The sequence below is a fragment of the Rhinolophus hipposideros genome, assembly GCF_964194185.1.
Source record: "Rhinolophus hipposideros genome assembly, chromosome: 24".
Classification (NCBI taxonomy): Eukaryota; Metazoa; Chordata; class Mammalia; order Chiroptera; family Rhinolophidae; genus Rhinolophus; species Rhinolophus hipposideros.
Window position 1 is genome coordinate 8,213,382 of NC_138070.1, and position 21,775 is coordinate 8,235,156.

A 21,775-nucleotide genomic window follows, 5' to 3' on the forward strand; every position below is an offset into this window, starting at 1 on the left:
GGGGCTCCCTGGCCTTCTGGGTTCTATCTAGGGTAAGCTGATGGGCGTCATGGGGGTGGGGACATTCCTTCCCCCACTCCCTCCCTCCGGGACTACAGCTCCTGCCAAGGCAGCGCGAGCTCTTACCTTTCCCTCCAAGCACCTCTTTGGCTCCCACTATCACTGGTCCCGGGAGCTTCACCATTCCTGGGGAGTGCCCGAGCCCCATTTACCCCTCCATAAATCTCTCGTCATTTCAACCATCTGCGGATGGGGTTGTTTCCTGACGCAGATGGCTGCCCCAAGTCTCTGCCTTGACCCGGGGCAGATGGACTTCCCACTTTGGACAGCAGGCCTTGTGCCCTGGCCCTGCTCACACAATCTGAGGCGACAAGGATGGCTCTGAGCAGCTAGCTGGAGTCCAGAGATACCCCCAACGTCTGGTTCTTTGGCTCGGCTGTCCCGGAATCATGCTTCTTTGATTTCCTCTGACCTAAGCCACCAGCTACGGGCGCCGTGAGCCCTAGCCTCAGCTGCCTTTCCCCCATTCCCCTGGAAGGAAATCCGCGAAGCCAGAGTGGGGAGGGCAACTAGACTGTGACCAGGCCAGGCGGCCATCTTTCCAGAACAGGGAAGGTACTGGGAGACGGCCAGCACAGCGCTGGGCCTGACCTTTCCGCAGCTCTCCCTGGAGACAGGCCTCTTCCTTCCGGCAACAAAGCCCATTCGATACCCTTGGCAGGACTCCCGTCCCAAGGGCCATGGCTCTGGGCACAGCCGAGGACGGCCTCCTGTCTGAAATTTCGAAGTCCAGGGCACGCTCTTGGCCCCTTCTGCTCTGTGTCTTGCAGAGTGGGAGGGTTGCCTCTCCCGGCAGACGTCAACTCTCCCTGAGCACGGACACCGCCAACCTGTCCCAAGCCATCTGTGCCCCCATTGCCTGGGGAAAGTGTGACTTAAGCTGGCCAAGAGCCTGAGCAAAGGGAACGGGAGCAGCAGGCTTGGCCGGGACTGCTGGGGGCTAACTTCTCTCTGCTGAGGTGGACGAAGAACGGGGCCCTGTGACTCCCGGGAGGAGGGTCTGCCACTGCGGGATGTTTCATGTCTTCCCCTGGGTGACGTCCTGTGCTCTGAGGGACAGATCCTTTTCGTCCCTGTCCCAACGCTCCCAGAGTCCTACATGCAAGTTCTCAGCAAACCCCGCAGCTACTCCTGGGCTCCACAGGGGAGGAGCTGATCTCCGCAATACGTGGGGCTCTCTGCACAACACTCCGTTCCAACACCCTGCTCTATTCTGAGTTACGATACCGGGGAGCTGAGTGAGGGTGTTTCTAAAAAAATTCCCAGGGCCCCGTTTCCAGGCGGTTGTGTCTAAAATCTTTCAGATGAATAGATTTCCATTACTTATCCATACATTCATTTACTCAGCTCAATCCAATTCAACTCAACATCCACGGAGGACCTACTGTGAGCCAACCACCTAACCTGGGGGACACAGCACCTCCGACTTCTGGGAGAGAACAAAGAGTCACCAGGGAAACAAGGCCAGTCCCACGTAGCCAAGGGTCAGAAGTGATAAAGCAACGAGGCAGCGTGGCCTGCTAATGGCCTTGGGCTCCACAGTGGGGCACAAAGCGGGCACGTTCCCTTTCCTTGGGACTGGTACTGACTGCCTGGTCAACCCGAAAGGAGGCCAACTGAACCCCATCTCCTCCCACTCTGACCTCACGGGGGCCGGCAGGCCGCAGTGCACACTGTCAGCAGCCACGTACGTCGCGGCACTGCTGATAGGTGGCGATAAAGGATGGGTATCTGCTCATCCGAGGAGGGGGGCTTGTCCTGATCCCTGGTTCCCAGCCCATAAACGTGCTGGCTGAGCCTGCGTCCTGGCCTCGAAAGAGAAATACATTTTCTTTTACCCCTGGGCTCTGACGACAGAAACTAGGCAAAACAACGAAAACACGGGTGTGAGTGCATACATCAACACACAAGCCAGAGCAGAGACATGGGGACAAAACCCCAAGCCCTGAATTTGCTTCCAGTTAACATTTCGAGAGCCAGAGAACAACCAAGACCCAGCTTCGAACGGCAGCATGTCCGACCCACGACTGCCCGGAGCTGTCGGCTGCCACTACCCTGGTGCTGGTGCCACGGCCTAGGTGAAGCCCTTTACACACACCAGGCCATCCACTCCATTGGAGCTTCGCAATCGCGGCAAGGGGCGGCATTATTCCCCTTTGAGGGGATGAGTGACCTGGGGCCTGGGGACCTGAAGTCCTTTGTCTGCGGTCACACAGCTGGAAGGAAGCAGCTGACTCCACAGGCCACACCGCTAACCACTGCGCAGCTGCCTGTCCATAACATGGGCTGCCCAGGGATGTCACGCCCCAGGGACTCCTCATTCCCATGGCCGATGTCCCCTTCAGACTCCGGCGGCATCCCCACAGGACCCTGTGGGCACGGCACTCTCCTCCCTCCTTGCACTCAGTTAAGCAAACGTGTGTGTTACACACACACTGCTGGTGACTGGATGGCGATCACTGTTTACTGTGCATGTAACACGGCCCACGGCCGGGCACTGCCTCCAGCAGCTTCGCCTGGCTCGCTCCTCGTCACCTGTTTCCACCGCAGGTCTTGTTTCAGTGCAGCCTGCAAGGTGGAGGCCACGGGTACAGAGAGGCCCAACAGGAGCCCGTCCAAAACTCCCACCCAGCGGCACCTGCACTGGCATAGGCCCGGGGCCGTGTGTCCACATCGCGCCCTCTGCCCCTCCTGGCCGCGTGCAGAAGTGAGGAATGAGAGGCGACAGGAATTGGTGCGGCCCTACCATTAAAGCTGCGGCTGTTTACCAGTGAGAACAGCTCTGCCTGCCAACGCCAGCCACCATCACGTCTCCCTACTGCCGGCTCCCCCCAAGTGTTTATTTAAGCCAACACATTGCTCTGCTAATTGGATAACATTCCATGTGAAAATAGACCTTTTAAAACAACAGCAGTGGCGGCAAATAAAAACAGCTGCAACTGCAGAAGTACAAAGGGGCGGCAGGCTGGGGGAAGGAAGAATTAAAGGCGCACGCAGGGGAAGAAGTTAACGTTCCAGTGTCCGAGCTGCACCCCTACCCTTCCGTGCGGCCCTTCCCTTTTTCCTCCGTGACCAGCCTGATCTGGGTGAAGAGAGAGGAGGCGGCGGCTTCTACATGGATTCCAGTGGCTATTGGTGGCCTCTCGGCCAATGGGGGTGGACACACCTGGGGGGAACTCCAGGTCACCTGTCCAGGTAGAATGCTGCTGCCTCTGAGGCGAGGCTGTCCCGTGGGCGGCGAGGGTTGGAAGGAGACAGAGTGGGCACAGGTGGGGGACCAATCCTCCTCTGGAGCCCCGGAGGAGCTGTTTTCATCCCGGGCTTGTTCCCAAGATGTTTTAAGGAGCATCCTCTGGGTCTTCTTCCAAAATGTCACTCGTTAGTTGAGTGCTTTTCTTTGGTGAAGTGTTGGGGCTGGGTGATGGGTGTGGTGGAACGAGGAGGGGGCTGGCCCTCCGTTTAAGGGATAAATGAATGCAGGGAGGGAGGAAGTCCTCAATAGGGGCTTTGGAGTCAGATGAACACAGGTGGTTTCCCAGCCCCGCCCAGCACGGGCTGTACGACCCAGGTAAGTGACTTCATCCCTTTGAACCTCAGTTTTCCCGTTTGTCATGGGGCTTCCTATTCCCTAGTCTCCTAGAGTCCCTGGAGGATTAGAAATTACCTACACAAATGCCCAACACTGCCCCTGCCAAACACCGGCTTTTAGAAGTTGATAGTTTTTATCAACGCAAAAATGCTGCCCATCCAGAAACATCACCAGACCCAGAGGGCCATGTGGTGCCTGAAACACCGCGGGCAGCCACGCACGAAGGTGCAGACCCGGGGCTCCCAAGAAGGCCGCTGCATTCGGGATGTGTTCGACTCCTGGACTTCCTGTCTGCCCTCATCAGCCTCTACCTACCCCCTACTTCGCTCCGCCATGTGGGGGAAGGTTCTTTGAAAAATACGCCATCATCACACCTAGGGCTTTAGAGAACCGGCACTTTACCAAGGAATGCCATTTTCTGCTTGGGACATCGGGGGCTGACAGGATGTCCTAGGTTGGGAGAATATGCAGCTCAAGGAGCCTGTGACGAGGACAGATAGGCCCCACACCCAGTTCAGCGTCCCCACTGCAGACCCAGGTCTCCCCTTGGTTGCTGGGGCCCAGCAGTGGCGGCAGAGGGAGCCTAGCAAATGCTTGGAGGATCGGGAAGGCAGTTATGCAAACCTCCCGCCCGATTCCCGGGGCTGCCGCAGGTTGGGATGAGACAATGCGCGCGGTGTCCACGTCACGGACAAAGCCAGCACTGCGGGTCGCGGGGGCCTCGGGCCATTGTCCTCAGTTGCCTGGTTACTCTGAGCGCGACCACAACAGCCTTCTCAGAGCCTCGTGCTCGATTGGCTTCCCAGTTGCGGGTGTATGCTGGACCCCAAAGGGCCTGCCAGATAACGGAGTTCCTGATGACGTGTGGGGTGGAGCGTGGGGGTCACGGAGCAAGGTGGGAAGACTCAGAATCCCTGAGGGCAGGGGCACACAGATGGCACCTGCCTGGGGCCGAATTCTCTCTTGTGCAAGTTGGCCAAGAGGATGGGGAGATGCCAGGAAAGAGCATTGTACTGGGAGCCAACGTACCTGGCTCCAATCTCAGCACGGGCCTTGCCCACAAACCATTAGTTTCTCCATTGCTTTCCAGACTCAAGTTTCTACGACCAGCTTTTACTCCCTCCCTGCCATTCTCCCCACGTCTGCCCAATCCCTTTTATCTTTTCTTCCCTTCCTCCCTTCCTCCCCTCTGAGGACTGCTTGGGGCCCCCACAGGAGGCTTACAGCTCCAGGTTCAAGAAGCAGTTGCTTATGCCAAAAGAGGGACCGACTTCTTCAGGGAGGGCACCATGGTGGGAAATGGGAGTGAAGCCCTGCGTGAGGGAGGTGAGCGGGTCGGGGTGTCAGCGAGCCCTGGGAAGGTTTCTAAAGGTGTCCTTCCCCAGAGTGCTTCCAAAGGAGGAGAGCCGCTTGGGGAAGCCAGAAACGGGGGGTCACGAAGGCGCCTCTGCCAGCCCTGGCAGTCCCACGCATGCCTTCTGCAGAGGCAAAAAAAAAAAAAAAAAAAAAAAAAAGATCTGTTTTTACTCACTGTCTCCGTGCAGCATTGCTCACCCTCTTGTAACTCACGCCCACCCTCGAGCTAACTAGATATTTACAATATTCACAATTCTATTCACCAGGATGCAGCGCGTATGGCTCTGTGGGTCAGGGGAGAGTGCTGAATGTTCCACTCGGAAGACAATAAAGTTCTTCAGACAGACAGGGAGAAGGAGAGGGAGAGGCAACGCGCTTCTCCAGGAAGCGAAATGAGCAAAGGGAGCTTTGCAGGAGAGAGATACTCCCGGTGGGTTCAGACTTCGTGGAAGGCAGGCTTGCTTGGCGGCGGCGGGCACAAAGGGCCCTCGTCCCGACTGTGCACGTGGTGACAGGGAAGAGCTGCTGCTGGGACGGCGGGGCCACAAATAGCTCTGGAGCCAGGTCCCTGCCTGTTGGAGGCCAGCGGGTGGGGGGACAGCAAGCGCCAGTCTCGGAGGGGCTGTGGGTTGGGTTCTCACTGTCTTCGGTGCCCTGTCACCTCCAGGAGCCCAGAATCGAAGACGGGGAAGGGTGGCGGGGAGGAGCCACCTGCATAAATCACCAGGAGCTGTGCTGGCTTCGGAAACGACACCTGCAGCCTGGTCTCCGTGTGGAGTGCAGGCCAATCGGGCCTTCGTGCTGTCCTGTGTACCCGAGAACCCCGCTTCTGTCTGCGTGACGGCTGTGTCCTGGCAGTGGGGCGCATGGAATTTCAGGGCTGGGAGCCTATGCCTGGTCTAACCCTCTGGGCCCTGAGAGCCGTATCAACTCTGACGTCAACCTCGGGGCTGGAGAGGCTGGTGTGGAAGGATGGCTTCTAGCTGAAGGAACTCTGGCACCTTTTCTCCCTGCTCCTTCCCCATCCCGTCTACTTCTCAGGTCGTCACCACTGTCACCATTATCTTCCTCATCACAGCTAACAGGTAGAGCTCCTGGGGTCCAGGCCACAGACTGTCCATGTCACCTCCTCCAAACCTCACGACCACTCACGAGGAAAATCCTACCACCATTTTGTAAGGGGGAAACTGAGGCACACGGAAAGGGAGTTACTCGCCCAAGGCGAGTGGCAGTACAGAGTTCAAACTCCGTTATCTGGCCCCTGGGAGTCAAGCACACACCCCACACCTCGGGCTTCAAAGCTTGTGCTCTCACAGCTGGTAGTAAGAGACATTTCTCAGGGGCAGGGACTGGGTGCCCCTTCGCTCTCCCCACTCATCATCTCATGGAGGAAACCTGCTATCAAACAGCTGACAATCCTCCTGGCCCAACCCCCTCAGAAGCCCAGAGCTCAGTAGAACGAGGGAGACCACACTGTCCTATGTTGCTCTTCTCTCCATCCATGGACCAAGGGCCCCCGGCTCTGAAGGGACCTGGGCTGGTAGAAACAAGGAGGACCACCTGTGTGCCAGGAACGGTGCCAGTGTTTCATTGTACCACCTGACTTCACCCTGTGACGTGGGACCTGTTATCATTCCTGTTTGACAGATGAGGAAACTGAGGCATAGGGTGTAGCTAGGAAAGCTGAGCCACCAGCGGTGCTCTGGACGGCTGTCCCCCCGGCTTCCCGCTGCACCAATGTGGGGACCCCCAAGGTGCCTGCCCTGCTGCTGAGTGCCAAGGCGGGGGGGGGGGACTGCTGCACACGGGGTGCTGCCCCTGCTGTCACAATGGGAGGTGAGGGAAAGGCTGCCTGCCAGCCGAGAAGAAAGAGGAGCAGATGTCTGGACAGACGTGGCCACGTGTCAACAAAACAGGCACTTGAGCTCAAGACGCTGAGACAAAGGTGGCTGGCAAGGCTCCCTGAGGTCCTGGGGGCGCCCCCTCTGCCTGCGCGCGTTCCCAGGGCCCACAAAGGCCGCAGCTGTGTCCCTGAGATGTCACCTTTGGCTCCACCCACTGGGCCTCTGGCTAAAGGCTAGTGGGTGCAATCCCCACAAATACTCTGCTTGTCATTGGAGGTGGGATGAATGGAGAGGTTCCCAGCCGGTAGTGAGACCTGCCCTGCCGTCGCTTTATTGTACCCTCGAGGAAAGACGAGGCCGAGAGAGCCGAGATGTGGCCTAAAGGTACAGGCTCGTGGAGGGAGCCCATGATGACAAATGACAGCACCACTGTCCCCTCCTCTGGGTATTCTGACCTGGTGCTGTGAGGGCAGCAATCAGGGGCAAAGCCAGAACCCCAGTCCCACAGCCTCTGCCTCCACGCCTGCCACTGGGCTGGGCAAGGACCCAAGTCCGTATCCACTGTGAGAACGAGGCCCCAAATTCAGAGAGGCTGCTTTGCTTACAAAAATAAAGGGTGTTGTATGTCTCCAGGGAGCCTGGAGGGATTCTGTACACAGCAGCACCTGCCTAGGCCGTCCTCACCGGCAACCAGCACAAAACAGAAGCCCCAGTCCCCAATGGGAAGGAGGAAGGGAAAGAAGTGTCCCCCAAGCTCCCCCTGGATGCCTCAGAGTCTCCTGGGCAAGCGCTGACCCCTAAACCCCTGCGTCCTCCACACAGCAGCTCCTGTGCTACTGGCCTTGGGGAAGCTCACGACTGAGCAGCTTGCTGACTGACCCGGGAGGCCTGGGAAACCCACTTGCTTCCCCACTTTGTATTCCTGGTCCCTGTGTATGTGACGTGGGGAAGGGAGGAGGTCACAGAATTGCCCCTTCCTCCAAATACAAAACCCAGGGTTTATTCTTCCAAGGATGTTGTGCGTATTAGCAGGGTCAGGGAGACAAAAAAAGAGACAGACCGTACAGGGTTGGTAACACGCCCACATCTGTTAAGAGCTTTGCAGCTTCTCTTACAAAGGGCCCAGACAGGAGAGGACAGGCGGGCGGGGATCCTGGTCTCACCTTCGCGTCCTGCTTGGTAAGGAAATCCACGAAGCCGAACCCTCTGTGCGTGCCTGTTCCAGTCATCTTCTTTGGCAAGCGGACGGTCTTCAGCTCCCCAAAGGTGCTAGGAGCAAACAGCAAAAACGGGAGTTTCAGACTGATGTCAGCAAAGGGAGTGGGGGTCATACTCTCATTCCTTCCCGTTAGACAACAGAAGTGCTGGCAGGGGCACACGTGCATGGGCGTACACACAAACACATACACACACGCGCGGCAGCTCCCGACTGGCCAGCACGTGCTCTGGGGTGTATGTAAGCGGCCCTCTCCTCCAGGCCCAGGCCCCCGCACTGGGCACCAAGGGAAAGATCCGGTGGGAGATGCTGACGAGCAGTTTTCGGCTCTTCTCTGACAGCCAGCACACTCGTTCTCCCCAGCCTGTGGGGGTAAATATTCAGCAGGGGGTGTCCAGCCTTGTACACGCATGGCCGGGCTGGGGAGGCGAGGGGCTGCTCACGTGTGCCAGCCAAGGCCCCGGGCTTGGGGTCAGCGGGGTCTCCCCACCTGAATCTACCCCATGGCGGAGCTCTGCGTTGAACGAGCAGGATGAGCCTCTTTTGCCAGGCCCGGGACCAGGGATGTGTCTTCAGCGCTCTGCGCTTGCTCGAATGAGCGACTCCCTGTAAAGCCCCAGGGAGTCTTCCGTTTTGATATCTGCTAAGCCAGAGCAAGGCAAAGCTCTGGAGGAGGAAATAGCTTGGCTCCCCCGACAGGGATCAAACAGGTACACAGCCGGGGCCATCCCTGGGACCCTCCTCTCCCTACCCCCGTGCCCCTGCCCCCAATAAACCTCAGAGGAATTCCCGGACAAAAGGAACGGGCCTCCCTTGCTTTCCTGCCTTGCTCCCTTGCCCCAACCCCGTCCTAACATCCATTTATCAAATATATACGTGCAAACTGCTGCCGATAAATATTTGATGTGCACGGCATCTGAAGAGAGGTATTATTTTATCTGAAAACCTACACATACGTACGAGCGGCTGGGCACACACACACACACACACACACACACACACACACACACACTCGCCGACGGTCTAGGATGTTTCAGGGCCAGAGACTGATTGGGTAAAAAACACAGGAAAGGCCGTAAGCTCTCGTGAAATGATATAAGCTGAATCCGAGGTGTTAACCCACAGCCCTGCCAGCATGACCAGGCATCTACCAGCCCAATTTCTGAAGGCAGGACGGTGTGTAAATGTGGCATTATGAGTCCTCAAAATGAATCTGCACGTCTCCGCGGAGCTCTCCCCGGCAGCTCAGCTCCCCCCTCCTGGCGCCTCTGAGCAGGCGACAGAAACTGGGCTGCTGGTGACAAGGCCAGCCTCCCAGGGTGGGGAGGGGCTGGAGAGGATGGGCAGTAGAGCCCTGTCAGTCTTCCTGGCACATTTGGAGGGGGCGGGTTGGGGCCCAGAAGCTGGGCAGGTGGGGACAAGAAGATGAGGTGGCAGAGCTGCTTTCTCCCTGCAAACCCTGCTTTATTCTGCCACCTAAAGGCCAGCGCGCCCCATGACAGACACACTGCCTCTTCCTCCATTGACGTCCCCAGCCTCTGCCAGGGCTGGCCTTAGGTAGGGAGGGCGGAGATGGCTGAGTTTCCTGGTAGCTGCCTTCAGACAAATGGTCCCTAGGCTCTAAGTTCTACAGAGAGCCATGGGACTGCAGGGAGGGTACATCCGATGGCCCCCAGGGCCGAGGAGTCTGCAAGCATTCAGATCGGGTCCGAGAGAGCCCTCCTGTGTGCCCGGGCCACGCCAGGTGCTGTACAGACACAATCACAGACAACCTACGGTGTGCTGGCCTCTCTACCCACTCTCCACCCCTGCCCCAGCCTCCGGCCTCTTTCCGGCCTTGGCTTCACCCGCGCTGGCCTGAGTGGCCCGTGTGGCTCTGCCCTCGTCTGGGCTGGATGCCCTGCTGGCACCCAGGGCTCACTGTGGTGTAGCTGTCTGCCTTCCCCTGGGGCTGGAATGCAGCTCTGCGAGTTCTGTTCTGTCCATCATGAGACCTGCAGCAAGGAGTCCAGGGTCTGGATCAGAGTGGACGCCTGACGGTATTTTTGGAATGAACCAACCAGAAAAGGGTAGCCGTGAAGATAGGCGGGCCCACTGGTACGTTACATCTGTACTCAGATCAGAAGTACAGGAAACAGGCCATGGGGTACACACAGAAAGCACAAATGTTCATTATTAGTCTCACCACCCCCATTTTACAGATGTAGAAACTGAGGCTGAGGGTGGCAATAGTTATTGCCAGTAAGTGGCAGGGCCACAATGTGAATTTGGGTATGTTTGACGTTAAGCTCTCTTTCTGTTGCACAATATTTGCCTCCCTTCAGTTATCTGGAGGGGACTGGCTACTTTCAGGAATGGGGTCTCTTTCTTTCTGAACTGGGCCCCATCTGGTGTGCAGCAGGAAGGCTGCATGTGGGGGTGGCTAGGAATGCCCTACAAGATCTCCGAGGGGTCCAGTGACTTGTCCAAGACCCCAGGACGAGGGAGGCTGACTGAGTCCCAATTCCTTCCATCTGCCCCAGGTGCAAACCTCTGCCTCTGCCCACGAGCTACAATCCTGTCACTTGGTGATCTCCACGGCCTCTGCCCGGATTTCTTCTTAGCCCTGTCTAATTTCTGGTGAGCCAGCCTGTGTGTGTGTGTGTGTGTGCCTGTGGGGGAGAGAGACAGAGAGGGAGGCAGGGAGACGGGGAGAAAGAAAGAGAGGGAGAGCGAGAGAGACAGGGAGAGAGACAGAGGGAGGCATGGAGGGAGGGAGGGAGGGAAAGAGAGAGGCTAATTCCTCCTCCTCTGCAGTGCACTGCAAGCTGTGGATGCCCTGTGCATGGCAAGCAGCTAAGGGTCCGGAGAAAGGCGAGGAAAATAATTAAAAGGGAGAGAAAAAAGCTGATGAGGATAGGCTGAAGGAGCTGTGCTTATGTGGCCCGGAGAAGTGGCATTTGAAAGCTCAGCAGTGAGAGCCATGATACTCTGGAGTCATGAGGAACCACAGGCAGGGGAAGACGGAGCTGGGATCCTGTCCCAGGAAGCTGGGTGGCCGTGGGCGGTCACAGCCCGTCTGGGGTTCCAGGCAGGGCCCTGGAGGGCAAATGAAATGCTGTGTCCCAAGGCCCTAGTAGCTTCCCAAATTCCATTATGCTTCAGGGGATCAGGGAAATGGTGATGGTGAGCTGTTTCCCCTTCCTTCTGAGAAGAGGACGAGAGAGAACTGGGCCTACGGAGCAGCTGGGAGACTAGGGTTAGATCTTAGAAGGAACTTCCTGGTGCCTGTGAAGCCCCGAAATGAACAGCTAAGACTTCAAGACACTATCATTGCTTCTGTCAAGAGTGCCTGCGACGGGCTAGGCCTTTTAAACATATCGTTTCCAGGTGCAACAGCTGTGGGGCAGTGGCGGTACCGCCTGTTTTTACAAAGGAGAAAACCAAGGGCCTGCGGGGTGAAGTGACCTGCCCAGGTTCCCACGGCCTGGGATTCCAACCCGGGCAAGCTTTCCCTCCTGGCTGAAACAATGCTGGGAAGTGGAGGGCTTTGGTTCCTATATGACCGTGTACAATAATACAAGGCTGATACTAATGATCTCAGAGAGATAAAGAAAGAGAATTAAAATGGAAAAAAAAAGGGGGTTGGGGGGGGAAAAATCGATGAAGTACCTTTAGCTCCTTGGAGATAAGCGATACATAAATACCAGCCATTATTAAGGTTCTTATCTGACAGCCAAGTCGAGGGAGCCATTTTTAAGAGCAGCTTTGGAAGGAAGTTATGCGTGAGCCCTAGTCGGCCGGGACCGAGGCTGTCACCTGGGTGAGCCTGGGCAGGGCCACCAAGGCCCAGAGAGGGAGGAAAATCACAGGGCACCCAGGAGCTCCCCACCGAGCCCAGACTCTGTAGCTTGGGGAAGGAGACGCGTACACTCCCCACTGTGTAGATAATAGAAACCACAAAATAGCAATTACTGTATCAGAAGCTGTGAATAAAGAGGACATAGCGGGCTTTTAAACATGGCCCTCCTTTCCTCCCCCACCACGCTCACACTTCAGTAACAAAGTCACACCTCACTTTTCCAATTATTTCATTCACCTCGGGTTCACCAATTACTCCCCCACGCCGAGGCCCACCCCCTCAGCCACACCAACTGCGCATGACTGGGGGTGGATTTGTGGGTTTTCGACAACTGGAGTTTGTTGTCACGTTTCTAATTTCTTCTGAGGTGTGTGCAGGTGGGAGGGTGCGCGGGGGAGGAGGGGGTTGGGAGGGAGGTGCGAGGTGTTGAGACCGGCAAGCCAATTATACCCAGCCCTCATAAACAAGTCTGGACATGCAAATTGTGTTTGCACACAGGCGTGAACGCAGAGCAATCCGTGTGTGTGCCCTGTGTGCATGTGGGGGCCGCCTCTCTCGGGGCACGCTATGGGCCCCCGACCAAACCCCTGGATGACAACTGCTCAGGGTCTTTGACTCTGCTATGAAAAGGGATGAATCATCCTCTCTCCTCCTCGCATGTCGTGATGGGCTCGGGGGGGACGGAAGGGAGCGGGAAGTTGAGGGGGAGACAGAGAGGACCCTCCAGAGATTCCTAGCTTGACAATTCTGCAGCTGCTCTGGTGCCTGGGTTTGGGGGCTTAATGAGCAGGCAGGGAGGCCAGCCTAACCCTCTAGCCCGCATGCCAACACCAAGTGGGGGTCGGGCATGCCCTGAGGAGCCTAGGCCACTCTGCTCCCAGGACACAAATGCTTATCACTCTCCTATTTGGATCTGCGAAGGCAACTAGAGTCCCAGCAGAAGTGCCGAGTCATGTGGGGAAGTCTGTTGGCACGACTCCTCTCCACCTGCACTCCAGGCATGGCTGACGGAAGAAAACATCAGCTGCCACCCAAGGGACTGAGAGCCAGAACAACAATGTGGTCTGCACAAGACGAAGGGGTGGTTTTGTGATAAGAATAAACCACAGGCTTTTTGTTCCTTCTAGAGGTAAGGAAAAAAGGCTAAATCTCTTGGCATTAAAAAGCCTTTCAAATGCACCACGATTTCCCAACACCCACACAACATATCCGTCCATTCCCCAGGGGCTTCCTCAGTGCTCTGTGCCCGGCAGCGGGTCTGCGGAGGGTGAGCTCACGACAGCCTTAGGAGCTAGGCACTGCCATTCCCATTATGGAGATGGAGAAAACTGAGGCTCAAAGAAGTTACCTGATTTCCCCAAGGTCACTCGGCGAGTCATTACCTACCACGGGGGTGAACTGGGCAAGGTCACACAGATGTGACCTTGTGTGATGTGTGAGACGCCTGAGCTGGACTCCAAGTGGGCGGTTTTCCCCAGGTCTCCACGAGGCCCCTGTATACAGGGTGCTGGGAGGGAGTCAAGGGCACGGCAGACATCAACCTTGTTCTCAGGGGACCTTCCCTCACCTGGCAGGGAAGAGATGGCAGGCAGACCGTGGGCCCCGCTCTGTCCCTGAGACACAAGAGGACTCTGGGATAAAACCCCTTATCTGACCTGTGTAGGGGCTACAGCTGAGGGCTTCTGACCTCTGCTCACTGCTCTCCCCTCTGCGCGCACCATCCTAAAGGAGGGTCCACCCATGGACCCATGGAGCAGTTCCCACTGGGTGAGGGATCATGGCAAGTTGGCAGCGGCTTTGTCCAGTGTCCCGCCTCATGTCCCTCTTTGTTTACAGAGCCGCCATGTGACTGAGGCAAAGAGGGGGCCTGGCTCGATGATTCCCCAAGGGCCTGGGGCCTCGACAACAGGGTTCACCATTGTACCCTCCTGAGCAGGAGAGAAAAGACATGGTTCCTTCTAGACAACCCTGGCCAAGATATTGGCATGGGCAGGGGCTCTCGGTGGGCTGTTTCCACTGTCCCAGGAGGTCACACTGCTGAGTGTATCAGCTCTTGAGTCGGGTGGACCCTGCCCAAGGGGGATGGCTTTGGGAGCGGTTTAATGGAGGCGTAGTTCCTGTGGAGCTCCTTTCTCTTTTGTTCCCTCTTGCTCTCTTTTTAAAGAGTGCCTTTTAGACTGAACTTTTCCAATTACTCACGGCTCATCACGGTGAGAGCCGGATGTAGAAAGGTTACCTTATCACCATCAGCGCAAGGCTCCCTTTCATTTTTGCCTCTCAGAGGCTGAAAAATGACCTGGTTTCTAAGAAAGTGAGAGAAAAAGTGAGGGGGACAGCGTTTAGCTTTTCTCAATAGCCTTTCATGGGTCCTTTCCAGGCAAGTGTGACCCTCTCATTTTCTAGATGAGGGATCTTGGGGAAGAACACTTAAATGGTATCTCTGAATCGGTGGGGCCTGCGTTCCAGGCAGAACCCAGCCTCTCCTCAGAGGCTCTGGCGGAGGGGACCTGCAGTGGCAGATGGAAGCTCCTGGCCTGGCCCTGCCCTCACTGTCGGGTGACACTGGCTGAGTCGTTTTCAGGCTGGACTGAGAGAGGGAGAAAGAGAGGTGTGAAGGCTTTCTGAGACGTGCCAGAGCTGGGTCAACAGAAGGGCCAGGATGCTGACCCCCAAGTCAAAGATGTCTGAGGCAGACAGAGGAGGGAAGGGTGCCGAGAGAGCTGGGAACAAATGGCAGAAACGTTCCAGTTCTGTGTGGTCCCTATACCTGCAGCGTCAGTGTCATCCGGGAGCTTGTCAGAAATGCAAAGTCTTGGCCCTCCCCAGCTCTCTGAATCTGAAGCTCGAGGCATTTGGGGGGTGCTGGGGGCTGGGGTGGTGGGTACGAATTCAGCAATCCAGGTTGCAACAAGCCCTGCAGGGGAGCCCGTCTGCTTCAGGCTGAGGCCCACTGCTCCACCAGAGGGCGCAGCCGCCGCGCAGCCCCAGTCTGGACGGCCAGTGGACATCTGGGCCCAGGATTGGCAGAGCTTTCTTCTAAAGAGGACTGCAATCCAGATTCTTTTGAGAAATGAGACTTTAAAATACTGGTGACCAGGTCAAAACATTTTAACCACGGTGTCAACAAATACAAGACATGCAAATACAACACACGCTGCCTGTGCGGCACCTCCACATTCACCTTTCATTCCGATTTGGTTCTAAGAGATTAGAAGGGTCCTCCGCTTCCAAAGTGATGGAATCCCCCTTACCTCCTCACTACCCGAGATTGGGCCTCTCTGCCCTTTCCCCTGACCCCCTGCAGCCTGCTTCCTCCTCGGCTGCTTGTGTTCACATAAGGCGGGCTTCTCAGCGACCTGAAGGCAGACAGGGTCTTGCCACCACACTTTGCCCCCCCAGCCTCTACTCCAGGCGTGGACCCATTTGTGGGGACACAGGCACCGAATGCACGGCCCTCACCTCCTCCACGACCCAGACCTAGATCTGAGGCATGGCAGCAATCTTAACGTGCCTTGTCCTTCAGGTCCTATGCACCCTGCCTTCACACCACAACTACTTCCCGAGCACGTCCCGTGTGCAGGTACAGAGCTCTGTGCTGGGAAAGAAAAGCAACCAGACACTCTCTGGCCTCCATGGGGCACAGCCTCTTTTTTGATGATTGTAAGCTGGTGGCTTTCCAGTTTTTCCCCTGGGGTTGGGGCACATCCTCAGTAAAATAGTTTTGGGCGTTCGTCCCCAATATATGTACACTTGTCAGTTACACATGATGGCTATAAGCACCACTGTTTCACTGCGTGTGTTCATCTTTAAATATTTAAAAATTAGAAAATGTAACAGGATGAGCTAAAACACAAACAGAGACGGAATTGCTAGGATTTTCCTCCTGCACCCCCCCCCCCGGTTGTCACAGGCGCTTTTTGGAGGCCCCCACTCTGAGGGCACTCAACAGGGCAGGCACTGTTCTCAGTGTGTTCCACGTATAACCTCACGCCACCCTTGGCAATCCTGTGAGGCAGGGATGATGCATCTAGTTTACATATGGAGAAACTGAGGCACAGGCTGCTTAAGAGATTTGCCAGAACAGCGCCAGGACTCACACCTGGGACTGATGAAGTTCTTAAGCTTGTGCCCTTAAACGCTGCTCGGCACCAGAGGGGGCGCACCTGCGTGGGGCTGAAGGATTGAAGAAGCAACTTCGGGATAGACACTGTCTGCTGGACCCGAGTGTAGTCCTCAGGCAGAAAATGTCATAAAAATAGTTTTTAACACACGAGGTAACTTTTTAAAAAAACAGTATTTCTCAAACTTGTTCTGAAAGGTGTTCATAGATATTTTGTGCAAAAAGGCTTCTGGGATTAAATAAGTTTGGGAGACATCTAGTTAAACAGAGATCAGTGAGCTTCTCTGCTGCAGACCTTGTCAGTGCCTTTAAGATATTAGGCACACAGAGTATCTATCTGGAACAGTAAGAAAGAAGACACAATGTTTCTCAAACTCATCGGACCACAGAACCCTTCTTCCCCAAATAAGAAAACCTATTAGCATCTCTCAGGACGCTGGTTTTCCACGGAACACAATTGGGGAATACAATTTGGGAGATGAAAAAAAAGTAAGCCTGTCATCATGGAAGGCCTGAGCACACACAGTAAGGTGAAAGGCCGTTGCCTTTAACACTCAGGTGAAACCTGTCTATCTCTGGTGACTATGCAGTGGGGAACTGCTACAGAAAGACTAGTTTTGACACTGAGGGACCAAGTCATAGCATCACTGAAAGAACCTAAGTTTGGAGTCAGACCTGGGTTCAGATCCCAGCCCTGCACCCCATATCACTTTTCTGTCCCCTGTAAAATGGGCACCACGCACCCCACCCATACAAGGCTGCTGAGCCCATGGTCCCTGGCATCTATCAGGAACGAAGGAACGGAAGCCGTCGTTAGTAATGCCTTGCCCACTAAAAGGACTTGTAGTGGTGACATGTAATTCACACCCCCCCGCTCCCCAAGCCCTTGTGGAGTTTCAGGTGGAAGCTGAGAAGGAGCAGGCTGGCTAGTCAGGCCCCTCCTGGTGCACCCCAGGGCTTTCCAGCAAACAGCTGAGACGGGAGGGCCCGATGTGGCTTTGTGATTCCTGGAGCCCTGAAAAAAGACGCAGTTCTCCATCTTACCCACACGTCCTACTACTTTTACAAGATAATTGGAAGAAATTGTCCCTGAGGAGGCATCCGTCAGCCAGACCCAGGCACCTCTCGTTCCTTGGGCCAAGCGACAGCACTGGAACAGCTCGTGTCCCTCTTCCTTTTAAGAGGAGAGGATCGAGACGCAACCTCTGGCCCGGGGCATGCATTCTGGTCAGTTCCACGCCTCTGCTGGAGCGAGTTAATGAAACACACGGTGGACGCGCTCCCTCACTTTCTCCCCCTCCAGTCTTCAGCTGCCTCAAGTATAGCTAATCCCATTACAAGAAAATAAAGTGGATAATTCAGGCTAATGAAATCGTTACAAGAATGTGGCCAGCCAGTGGTGGACATTCAGAACCAATTTAACACCCTTTGGTCTTGTTATCCCCAGTACAGGAAACGTTTGAGAGGAGGAAGGAAAAAATTAAAAAGAAAAAAAACACAAAAAAACCAAACCAGCCTCTTTCTTGTTAGCTTAAATCTGGCTAAAGAATCAATCTGCCACGTATCTTGCTTATTTCTATTATCTCCATGAGGCCCGAAAGCTCCACGGTAACTCCAGAAAATATGAAGGAGGTGGAAAAGATCCAGGAAGTCACCAACTGTGGTTAGACTTGTGTACACACAATACTTTTTGCTTTGCCCATGTCTGCGGCCATTCCGAGGAGGACCATTAAGAGGTGAACTCCTATGTCCCCACGTAACCACCAAATCTAGAAACCTGACCGTGGATTAAAACATCTGTTCCTGGGGTTTCTACAGGGCAGGAGAAGGTGGGATGAGCTCCCATGCAAACAGAGCAGGCAGCTGGCCCGTCTCAGGCTGGGCTCGGGGTGCTGAGGGGGGAAGACACCACAGGCCCGTACCCGCCCATGCCGCCTGCTGCCAGGTCACAGCCAGGCCTCCTGAGAAGGCTGAATGAAGGATGGTCACTCCACTCCTTAGCACCTGCTACCTCCCTTCAGTGCCCACTCCCCAGCCACATCTGCTACACACAGAAAGGACCGTCACTCTCATTTCTTTCGGACACATTTCAATGTTCAGAACCTGAATGAGGACTGCACATCACGAATCCAGACTATCTCCAGTTGGTTCTCACCAGCCCTGCCATGCTCTCCCAAAGGAGTCACAGCCTAACTCCTCAGGCTAAGGGCACCAGTCTCCCGGTGGTCCAGAGCCTGCTAACCAGGGGACGTGGACGGCAGCTGGACGAGAATAAGATCTACAGGGAGAAGAGAAGCAAGGTCTTACTAACACGGGGAGAACTGCTGAGCTTGTAGGGTTTTGTAGGGACCCTCAGGAGCACACGTGGGTAGGCAGGGAATTAGAACATCCCCACCGATGGTCCCCCCCGCCCCTGCCAAGCAGCAGCCCACAGTCACCCACACCACCTCCCACCTGCTGAGCCAGCGGGATGCAGCCTGGGGGGATTTGATATTGACAACACGGCAGCTTGTGGCTGTGGGGTGTCCCACAGTGTGCATGCTGGCCTCACGGCCACTGGGCCCCAAGTCTTCTGACCTCTCTGGAGAAGCGCCAGGTGGCATCTCAATACCCAGACAAGTCCACATGGTGCCCCGATGGCATCTCTAGGAAAGGGGTGAGAAGGTGGCAGGAGCCCTCTTGGGAGCACAGATGGGATGCGAGCCAATGCCAACACTGGGGGTCTGAGGATGGGACTCGAGGGACAGGGGCTCCGAGCAAAGCAAGTTACACGCGGTCAACAGCAAGCAGGCTGCGTGGCCCGCGACACTCCAGATGAGCAGGTGTGGCTCACTCATCCAGAATTAGAGAATCCAGAAGGAAGAAAAGTATCCCCCTGGCAAACAGAACGACGCCACGAAGACCACACAGTAAGCTTCTTTCTGCCTGTCGCCTATGGGGAAGTCCTTCACCTCACCCCTCATTCACCGAGAGCCTACTTACTTTTATTTTACAAACTTGCTTAACTATTTTCTCATCCCAGAGCAGCTAAGAAGGGCAAAAGGGGTTAACAGGGGCAGGTTCCTAAAAGCCCTCAAAGAATGATAAATGAGTCATGGATTAAACCAGGGGCATTGCACACTGTCTGTAAAGGGCCAGATAGTAAACATTTTTGGATTTACAACTACTTAACCCTGTTGCTGTAGCAAGAAAGCAGCCATACACAATATGTATGAGGTTGGTGCAAAACTAATTGCGGTTTAAAAGCTTAAAATTGCAAAAACCGCACTTACTTTTGCACCAACCTAATAAATGAGCACGCATGGCTGTGCGCTAATGAAACTTGATTTACAAAAACAAGATGCTGGCACAGGAGCCCTAGTTTGCTGACTTCTGCACTGGCTCAAAAAACCCAAACATGGTACTACAGTAACTGGGAAGGAGCAGCAGCCTGCCTGGGACTATAGGGGCAGGGGCCACGAGCAGACCGACGTAGACACTCCCATCGATCGGCGCCCCTGTACTGCAGCCTGGGCTCAGAGTCCTTGGCACAGGGAGGAACAGGCACTGTGCATTTTAGAAAGACTTCCATCGCGTGGTCAACATTTTCAGAGAGGACTGGTGCGTAACGGCCTAAGGTGGCAAAGTCACTTCGAGGGAAAGCCCTCATGACTCCGTGGTGCAGGTGACAGGCTGAGTTATTGTGTGTTTGCACCTAACGGTGACTGCCAGGTCCCACAGAGCCAAGAACCACACCTCTTACCACCAGCCTAGAGACCTGCTCAGCACAGAGGCAAAGATATGGACCCATAACCTTAGCTGCTGCCCCACAAAGCAGCAAGACCCTGGAGAAGGACGCCAGGGTGAAGGCCTTCCTACCCGGGCTGCCGACTTGCAAAGGCCTGGCCTGTGCTTTCCCTGCTCCTTTTCCTCAGCATCGACTTAACATCCTACGGTGCGTTTTGTTCTGTTGGCTGCCGTCCGGCTCCCCTGCGGGACCACGGAGTGGTCAGCACCCAGGACAGCGCCCACGGCTCTGACTGACTCTGTTAAGAATGGATGCATGTCTTTTCCTCACTGTTGTTTCTGGGCCCTCTCATGACGCAGGTCCTGGACACCAGAAACAGGAAGCAGAAGTGGGGAGGGGACCAGCGTTTGCTGAGCACCTACCACATGCCGGACCCGGCACCGGCCCTACGTTGTCGGCCCAGAGCAAGCCCAGGGGCGGCAGCATCCCCAGGGGCCCTGTGACACCCGGGGGAGGTCTGTCTAAGCTCGCAGGGCTTTCATCCAGGGCTGTCTGACTGGACTCTGCTGAGACTTCCTCCTTTGCCGAGCTGCGCCCCACTCTGGGCAGAGTAACCCACCTCTGCCCTTGAACTCACTGTCTCAGGTTCTCGCTGGAGCCTGAGAGACACTGGGAAACTTTCAGGCAAATGATGCAGGAAGTGGAAAAAGAGCCGAGGAGATGATGACAGATGTGGAGGCCAGCTTCTCGGCATTCTGGAGGCTTCTGACACGTGCCATTAGGAGAGGCACTCCACACCCCACACAGCATTAGAAAGCCAATACGGATGCTCTCCATTCCCTGGCAAGAGTCCCAAGCATCCATTCGACACTATTATGGTTGGGAAGAGGCAGAGAGCGGGGTTGCTGTGTCACCCTGGGGGGCCTCACCCTGGCATGTCACAGCTGGGAGGTGACCACTTTTTCGGTCCAACGGGGTTAGGACTGGGATGAGCCTCACATAACCAAACGGCCTCAACACCTGAGCTTCCCAAGAAAGCCAGGCCTAGCGTCATCGGGGGATGACAGCGGAGACACCTCAAATCCATAGCACAGGCCTGTGAGGATGGAGCCCTCCGAGGGGCATGCCCGGAGACAGGGCTCGGAAGAGCGATGATTCATGCTGCTGAGCCTGCCAGTGTGTGTGTGTGTGTGTGCGCGTGCGTGTGCGTGTGTGTTACGTGCGCGCGCGCCATTCACCCCGGCAGGGACAAATATTATTTTTAAAAGTCTGGGAACGAAAACAACAATAAAACAACTCGAGCTCAGGATGGCTGGCGAGTTTTAAGATGCAGGGAGAGGTGAAAATGGACTTGTGAGGGGTACCATTTGTTTGGGGCCGAATAAACCAACACAGAGCATGATTCAAATGTAGAAGAGGAACAGGATGTGTAGAATCGGATGGTCCATCAGAAGTGGACACTCAAAGGGGTGAAATGTGGGCCGTGTGTGGCCTGGAGTCTGGGACAAAGAGAAATGGGCTCTGGGGGGCAGGTGCCGGGTGGCGACAGGAAAAGGAGAGGAAGCGAGTCTGAGGTGTGGGAATGTGAGAGCAGGTGGGACCTGCCGTGGGGGATTTTGAGGTGTGTAGGTGGGGAGGGCTCTTTCCATGATAAGAAACCCAGATAGGATTCAGGGTGTGGGAAAACCAAGGAGCCCCAGGCAGAGGTGAAGAGAAAGGGGGAGAAAAATCAGCAGTCAGAGGGAAAGGAGGCCCCTTCTGCAACAACCACTGTTTATCTCACCAGCGAGTTAAAGAGCATCATTTGCAAAGTTCGCGCAGAGGGAAAGTAAATTATCGTGTCTCTGGCGATGCACAAAGCCCTCGACGTGCTTTATCTCCCCGCTCCCGCTCGGTGCACAGAAGAGGAGCTGCGTGTATGACTCTCGCCGCCCCTCCCCATCCTCATCTCCCCCACTCCATTCCATTTGGAAGACGAGGAAGTGTGGCCACAGCTTTTCCTGAGGCAGCAGGCCTGTGGTG

At 55.6% G+C, this 21,775-nt stretch overlaps 1 protein-coding gene across 4 annotated transcripts in view; it reads right to left on the reverse strand.

The window, feature by feature from the left end:
* The window catches only part of RBM19 (RNA binding motif protein 19), a 133,184-nt gene that overhangs the window by 40,406 nt on the left and 71,003 nt on the right, over positions 1-21,775 (reverse strand). For all 4 annotated transcript variants that reach the window (XR_013992505.1, XM_081037301.1, XM_081037300.1 and 1 more), the window contains one exon: positions 8,013-8,118. Coding sequence is in view for 2 of the 4 variants with exons in the window: in XM_081037301.1 (XP_080893427.1) it covers positions 8,013-8,118 (106 nt within the window). In the remaining 2 variants the exon portion in view is untranslated. Of the gene's footprint in view, positions 1-8,012; positions 8,119-21,775 lie in introns of those variants that run through there.